The sequence below is a fragment of the Harmonia axyridis genome, chromosome 7 (genome assembly GCF_914767665.1).
Source record: "Harmonia axyridis chromosome 7, icHarAxyr1.1, whole genome shotgun sequence".
In the NCBI taxonomy this organism is placed as follows: Eukaryota; Metazoa; Arthropoda; class Insecta; order Coleoptera; family Coccinellidae; genus Harmonia; species Harmonia axyridis.
The window spans coordinates 25,844,756-25,853,255 of record NC_059507.1 but is presented as its reverse complement, the minus strand read 5'-3'; the positions used below and the strand labels follow the sequence as shown (position 1 = coordinate 25,853,255).

At 33.4% G+C, this 8,500-nt stretch overlaps 1 protein-coding gene across 1 annotated transcript; it reads left to right on the top strand.

Annotated features, from left to right (window-relative positions):
- Positions 1-421: 421 nt before the first annotated feature.
- LOC123683913 lies at positions 422-7,162 on the top strand. The gene is made up of 2 exons (XM_045622917.1): positions 422-1,219; positions 6,272-7,162. The coding sequence occupies exons 1-2, from the start codon at positions 1,159-1,161 to the stop codon at positions 6,595-6,597; spliced, it is 387 nt and encodes a 128-aa protein (XP_045478873.1). The 5' UTR covers positions 422-1,158; the 3' UTR covers positions 6,598-7,162.
- Positions 7,163-8,500: the final 1,338 nt, after the last annotated feature.

Here is an 8,500-nt window from a genome sequence, read left to right as displayed (position 1 = left end):
TCGCTAGTATTTATTGCTGGTAATATCAGAATTCAATCTGAGTAACATTTGAATAGTATTAAAAAACAGGGCTGCCATGGCAAACCAGACATTTTGCCGGAGCGCCAAATTATAGGGGCGCAAAATCAGTTAATGAAACAAGACATATCGCATGTTTTTTTAATGAAAAAATAATAAAATTTCCAAAAACCAATTTCTTTGAAATCATAATTACAGTTATGAAAATACAAAGATACTAAAATGCAGCTTTAAGAACTACGTCGTCCTTTTACTATAGATTCATAATTGAGTGTCGTACTTTTAAACATTTCAGGACGCTTTTTGATGAAATCGACAAAACAACCTTCTATAATTTTGGCAAGGTGATTTTGAGTTAAAAAAAGACGATTCGATATGAAATTGAAAACTTCCAAAGAGGAATAACAGAGGCTCCTTCAAAGAAAATTCAGATGAATAAGGCAAAGCAGGACGGCGAAATTTTATTTTGCCGGGGCGCCAAAATGTCTGGCGGCGGCCCTGTTGAAAATAAAACTGAAATATGAGGTGTTATTTGCGATCACAAAAGATAAATAGTGTTTCTCAATTTCTTCTTGAATTTTGGGTGAATCACAAAACTTACACTAGAAACGCCAAGTGACAAAAGAAATAGTCATGAAAACCAAAAATCTACTCTTTCCTCATAAAACGATTATTCCACAACATTAGGTTCAAATTTAAAAATAATCATATCGACGACCCTCTTTAACTCAAGTAAAACTGAAAGACATTAACGAAAATTTCCTGGTAATAATCAATGCATTCCTAGAAAAGACCCACCTCTCTTACCAGGCTTCATCACATGGTTAGGTCTTTAGCAAGAGTAGGGGAGAATGCAAAAAGCATTATATTATGCCCGATTCTGTCCGTCTAGAATAGTGCATGTTTTGTTAGTGGGATGAATGAACGTGAAAGGGTGACTAGGGGAGACATATAGTAGGCGCACACAAGACCTAGGAAAGTGAGAGTTGTCACGCACAAAGTTTGATTGGACTGCTGCCAATCGATATCGAAAGATTCACCCCAGTCTGGCTGGACCAAGTGCTACTACCCTTGCTGCATATTTATATCGTTTCTCCGTGAAGAACGCACACAAGGAAACTTAGCAGTTTTAGATACAAGATGACCGAGCCGTTTGATGAAAAAGACCTGGAAATCCTAGAGCAGATCAAGAATACTTCAGGTAAAACATTCAGTACTTTGTATTGTAAATGATTTTGTATATTAAGATATTTAGATTGTAGAATTTGTAGTACATTTTTCTATTAGTTCAACATTGTATTGTATATTTTAAATTGACACATTATTTTATTTTTCTTTCTTTTATTTCACTCACCAACAAATCGACATTAACGCGGTTGCTGAAAGGTTGATCGAACAAATATGTCAAACCTAGTGTCAACTTCAAAATGTCATGTCATGTTATGCGCAACGTATGATATTGCTTAGCGAATATCATTTGACAGTTGACATTAAATTGGACAACTAGGTATGATAATGCTGAGCGAATCTCATTTGACAGTTGACATTAAATTTGACAACTATTAAGTTCGCGCTGATCATCGCTTCAGAAACCAGGCGTTAGTGTAGTGTTCACATAACATTTTTAATCGTTTTCAATTGTCGTTGAATTTATTTTCTGCACGATAGAACGACTTTTATTAGTAACCCCGTTTGTTACTAGATCGGGAGTGAAAGTCTTGTATCTACCCTCTTTACGAAGTTTTGATTTCTCGGGAATAACTGCAGAACAGCAAAATTCCCAGGCTTTTTGAATTTATTTTTCTACAGAAGATTTGTTATCGCTCATTTTTGTATTATGAGTGAATTCAGTTAATTATAATTAAACAGTTTTCAATTACTTTAAAATATATTTATTCAGACCTCCAACAATGCTCCAACATAAAACGTGTTCTTCACCCATTATATTCAACAACAACAACTACAAATAAAACACATATTTTTTTTTTTCGCTTTACAGCGTTTTTATTATTATTTTCCTAAATTATATATACAAGAATATTTACAAGGAGAAATATACAGGATAGATAAATTTAAATTTTTAATTAGAAATTAGTACCTGATCTCTGGGATCGCACCTAATGTTTTTATATAAATTATAATGTATGAACAATATTGGGTGGTTAGTATAATTTTTTTCTAGAGGTATGTTGGGTCAAATAAAACACATATTCGCCTCAGGTGGGATACATTTTTTCAGGATTTCTTACGTTAGAGTAATGTGATGTATCAATTTATGTCGTATTCTAATATTAGTATTTTGTGAAGTAGTAGTGCCGAGGTATTTGGTTTTTTCAAGTTTTTTGGCAGTATATTTAAAGAATTTTATAGTATCGTTTTTTATTTTGTCCTGAATTAGTTCGATGTTTCCTGTTTTGTGAATTTCTTCAATTGGTGTATACCTTGATTCATTTAGAATGATTCTAAGGAATTTATTTTGTAACACTTGTAATGTTCTTAAATTTGACAATGAAGTTTTGCTCCATATTGGATCTGCATACAGGAATACCGGACGGATGCATTGTTTGTATATTCGAATTTTTGATTTTTTGCTGAGTTTGCTTCCCTTAGACAAAAGTGGGTACAGACTGCGAAGTAGTATGTAGCACTTCTGTCTAATGTTGTTTATGTGAATTGGTTTATTGTTTCTTTGACTGTATTTTCGGTTTGGCTGTCAGACATGTCGCAAGTAGAGTTATGATTTTTTGAGTACGTTTCAGCTAGATATTTAGCTTTACACTCATCCTCGAAGATTAATCCTTGAGGGCCGAGTAGTGTGGAGATTCCAAAAGAATTTTGTTTTAGTGAGCGCACTATTCGCCACATTGCGTCAGTGTTCGTTAGATTTTGCGTGAATTTTTCCCATTTGTGTGTTTTTAGAGAGCTTATTGAGCCTCTAACAAGATTAATTGTATCCTTATATTGTGCATGGAGGCTAGCTGTGAAATTGCGTTGTAGTCTTTTTCTTAGTTTGTTTTTAATTTTAATGAGTTCCTGAATTGAGGGGGGAATTTCTAAGTGATGATTGGACGGATGGGTTATTTTATTGGTTGATTGAAAAAGGCAATTTTTAATTAAGTTGGTGAAACATTGGATGCATTTGTTTATGTCTTCCGTTGAATTGAGTTCTCTATTGATAGTTATATTTTGATTTATTAAGTTTTTGAAAAGTCTCCAGTTAGTATAGTAAGAGGCTGTTGGTTTTGGCAGTGCTGAGGAATTAATTCTCGGAATTGTAGCCAATACCGGGAAATGATCTGAATCTAGAGCCTGGATTGTGTACGGTTGGGATATTTGGATATTGTTTGTTATCATCAGATCAATGGTTGAGGGAGTTGCTCGATGGGCTGGATGATAGGTATACGAATTTCTGGGAAAGTTTAACACAAAATTGTTACTTTCTAAGTATCTGCGGAGAATTGTTCCGTTACTGTTATTACCTGCACAGTTCCACGAAGTACTTCGACTATTGTAGTCCCCGACTATTATTACTCTATTGCCTAGTCTGAAAATATAGTCTAATTCGCTAGTATCAATGGGACTTTGATGTCCGTTGTAGTAATTTACTATTGTTAAGTCATTTAAACGTATAGCCTGGGTTTCGGAATTTACTGTGACGGTTGGAATTTCAATCGGTTTTAAGTGTTTCTTATAATAAATAATAAGCCCCCCGGATTTGGTTTTCGGCTTATTTATGTAGTAAAAATTTGGTAATTTAGGAGGTTTTCTATTGTTCAGTCTAGATTCCTGTATGCAGATTATTTCGACTTTTATTTCATTCGATAGAATTGCCAGTTCGTCAATTTTATTGAAAATTCCGTTAGCATTCCAAGTAATTATATTTATATCTTTTTTAGGAGACTTAAATACCATGTTTTTCAATTAGGTTTTGTATGGTTAGTATCTTATTCAATGGAGATGTGCAAGTTTGAATTTGGTTTTTGATATCTCTGACTAGTGATATTAATTGTGAAATGTTGCAAATTGAATTGAGTTCTTGAATCTCTTTAATTAAAGTTTGAAAATCGTCTAAGTTATTTTGAGTTGAAATTGGGGTTTCTATTATGGTTTGCTGGGTTTTTGGGGAGGATTTTTTTGCCATCTCTAGATATGAGATTTGGTTTGTTACAGGGTGGTAGCTTGTTTTTTTCAAAGGGGCGAATTGTTTCATGTCGGGTATTTTCGGGATATTTTCTGGTTTTTGAGGCGATTTGTGTATTAAAGAATCAACATACCTCAGAATTATTGGACATTTTGAGTAATTTGCAGTGTGTGGTCCATCGCAGTTAGCACATTGTATTAATTCGCTATTTTTTTCCTTGATTTCACAGTCTTTTGTTAAGTGGTTTTTCGCGCATTTGACGCATTTCGGAATTCTATTGCAGTTGGAAGATCCATGGCCTAATTTTTGACATCGGTAACATTGTGTTACAGGGGATTTTCTCGAATATTTCTGCCATTGAATTTTGACATGGTCTATCTCTTCAATTTTTTTAAGGTCTTGGATTTGGCAAGATTTTGCAATATTTACCAGAAAGGAGCGTGAATTGGGGTTTTTACCTTTCATTTTTATGCAGTCGATTTCATCCTGCTTTATTTTTCCACCCTTTGTGATTTCCTGGATAATTTCACTTTCAGTCATGAAGCAAGCGGCTTTCAAGACCATTTTCTTCTTCACTTGATCACTAGGGGTATGGGAGAAATACTGAATATCTTCCTTTTTGAGAGCAGATATCAGAGCTTTGTAATCACTCATTTCCTTTGTAGTGATTTTTATATCCTCTTTGGTATATTTAATCAGATATCTGCTTTTAATAATAGTTTTTAATTTTTGATGGAACTGGGTATACGATCCTATTTTTTGTGTGATTATCACGGGAGGGCATCTTTTTTGTCCATTGGTTGGGCTCGTTATTGTAGGTGTTGGGCTCGAGGTTTTCGAGTGAGTATTTTTTTCGGTCTCGAGTACTCCGAAAGAATTTGAAATTTTAGGTGGGTAAGTCTTGACGATTGGCGCCTTCGATGTTTTTTTGGGAGAAATGAACGTTTCACAGTCCATTTCTTCACTCCACGTGGATGTGGAAGCCATTGATTCTTGGAAAGTTTTTACAACATCCATGTCCTTAAACCGCTGCAGGCGATTTTTAAGGTCGAGAATAACTCCTCTATGTTGTTGAAGTCTTTTAACACTTTTAACACTCTGCACTTTGTCACTTGTGAATACACTTAAACTCAGGTACGTCTCGTACGGTCGTCAACTCTCTCTCGATCAGTAGTCGATAACAACAACTACTCAAGTGACGCGGTTTTTTATACACTTTTATATTTCTAGAACATTCCATAATACAGTATTCTTTATAGTGTCTAGCGCCCTCTATGAGTGAGTGGAAAATTGTATCCTATTACAGATTACTTTAACACCCCCCCTTACAATTTTACATTCTTAATTAACAAAATTAATAAACATTCATTTTATAGCGATAATTTTCAAATTTATCACGGCAAAGGGATTTTGTAAATGTATCTGCTAAATTTACATTTCCATCAATTTTAACAACATCAATTAGCTTATTATTAACAGTATCATGTACAAAATGTAAAGCTACATTTATATGTTTGGACCGTTTTGAAAAATTACCATTTTTGGCTAACATAATACAACTAATATTATCAACATAAATCTTAATTTCATTCAACAAATCCTTTGACAAACCAAGATCAACTAAAATATTTTTAATGAATAAAATTTCTTCTATTGTATAAGCTAAGGCAATATATTCTGCTTGGGTAGATGAACGTGAAACTGACTTTTGCTTTACAGTCTTCCAAAATATTGGATTTCCAAAAACTTTAATTATTGATCCAGTTGTTGACTTTGAATCAGTTGGATCACCTGCCCAGTCAGAATCTGAATAACCACAAATCATAATATCAGAATCACCAGTAAAGTGCAAACTCAAATGCTTGGAATGGTATAAGTATATTAGAATGCGTATAGCATGTTTGTAATGAGTATCACTACAACAATTTTGAAATCTACTTAGATAGTTTATTGCGTACATTATATCAGGTCTGGTTGCTTGAGCAATATAAGATAATGCGCCTATTAAATTTCTATAATTTAAACTTTCGTAAATTTTTCCTTCAAACAATTTTAATCCTGTTTCCATAGGTGTATGCTTAATTCTTGAGTGTACAATTCCGAATTTTTCAGCTAAAGTTTCAATGTATCCCGAAAGACTGAGGATGGCACAACTGATAGCTTTTGACCAACGTCGACTCCGTGGGGATCTTGTCATATCTTTCCGTATAGCCAAGTACAATTATGCTAACCATAGAGAACTTCTCATCTTCAACAATGATCCGCGGTTGAGAGGTCACACTTTCAAATTGAAAAAGGAAAAGTTTGCCACAAGACAGAGACAATATTTTTTGTTCAACCGTATATTCGAGACATGGAATGGCTTACCTGGTGATGTAGTGAATTCTGACTCAGTGAATAGTTTTAAAAACAAAATAGACAGTTGCTTATTTGGTTAATTTGTTTCTATGCATATAATAATTGTTTTTTTTTTCTCTGCATGCATTCAGTCAGCTTATTGATTTCTTTGGTTTTTAGGCTTACATAGGACTTAGACCTCAGCCTTCATTTATATGTAATAATAATAATAATAATAATTCTTCTTGAGAAAGTTTCATTTCTCTTGTAGATTTATTAAAGTCAATTTCGATGCCTAAATACCTTTTAACATTTCCTAGATCTTTCATTTTAAATTGAATTTTGAATTCACTTTTAATGCTCTCAATGAGTTCTTTATCTGGACCACAGATAAGTAAATCGTCAACAAAAAGTATGCAACAGATTTCTGATTTCACATTACAGTACAAACATAAGTCATGATTACTTCTAGTAAATCCCAGTTTCGTAATAAAATTATTGAAATGGTCGTACCAGTTCCTTGGCGACTCACGTAGACCATATAAAGATTTTTTTAGATGATAGACCATATTTTCATTTTTAATAAAACCGTCGGGTTGACTAACATAAACTTCAGATTTTACATCACTGTTCAAAAATGCAGTTTCTTCATCCATATGATGCACATTAAATCCTCTTTTAACAGACATGCTCAAAAGTAACCGTAAGGTAGTCATTTTTGCAACAGGGGCATAAATTTAATCAATTTGGTCTTTTTGTTCGTAGCCTCTAAGTACAAGCCGTGCTTTGAAATTGTCTTCAGATTTTTTTTATAAACCCATTTTACCGAAAGAATTTTCTTATCAACCGGCTTAGGTATTAATTCCCACGTTTTTGAATCATTCAATGCACTAAACTCTTTTATCATTGCATCCTTCCAATTTTGTGAATCTACAGAATTTATAGCCTCATCGAAAGATTTAGGAGCATCTAAATCTGCTAAATTTACAGAAATAATAAAATCATCATATTTATTCGGAAGTCATCTTTTCCTGACAGGTCGATCAATTGTACTTCCTTCATTATTGTCTTTTTCGATTTCATTATCATCATTTTCCTCATCATCACTTATTTGAATAAAATCAGTACCGGGCTCTACAACTTGAACATTTCTAGCTAATTCAATTTTACCGTTTATCAAGACTCTGTAACCTAAATCAGTATACCCAATCAAAATTCCTTCAACTGCTTTGTCGTCAGATGTTTTTCTTTTTTCGTCAGGAATTCTCACATACCATAAATTTTCAAATTTTTTGCACTTGGTTTTCTACCGAAAAAGATTTCAAAAGGGGTTTTCGATTCGAAAGTAGAACTATTTCTCAACCTATTACCTACAAAACATGCGGCCAAGACAAATTCTGGCCAATATTTGCGGTCTAATTTAGATTCTTTTCTGAGACATCTTACTCTGTCCATTATTGTCCTGTTATATCTCTCTGCAACTCCATTCAACTGGTTATATGCAATGCAAGGAAAAATTCGAAAACCTTCATTTTTAGCCAAATTATAAAACTCTTTATTCAAAAATTCTTTTCCGTTATCGCATCTAAATTCACATAAAGGACCTTCAGCATAGTTTTTAAGAATATTGAAATATTCAACAAATTTATCGTATACTTCAGACTTGTTCTCAATTGGATAGGCTCTTGCAATTCTCGAGTAATCTTCAATAAAAGTAACGAAATACTTTTCTCCATTAAACCCATCTACATCCAAATACTTCACATCAGAATGCACTATTTCACCGCAGTATCTAGCTCTTCTACGTTCAGAAGCATATTCCTTGTTTGACATCTTACTTTCTAGGCAAATTTTACAGCTTATGAAATTATTATCTAAATGGTCTGGCAAATCATCTAAATACTTATCACGACACATTATATTCAGATCTCAGAAGTTAACATGACCCAAGATACGATGGAATCTTTCCTTGGTTGACATATTCTTAGCAATATGATTTGCAGA

Excerpts from the sequence above, each read along its gene's own strand:
- LOC123683913 (XM_045622917.1), top strand. The coding sequence starts at position 1,159 with ATGACCGAGCCGTTTGATGAAAAAGACCTGGAAATCCTAGAGCAGATC. Across the intron at positions 1,220-6,271 it reads GCAGATCAAGAATACTTCAG|CTAAAGTTTCAATGTATCCC; the intron begins GTAAAACATTCA and ends CGAATTTTTCAG.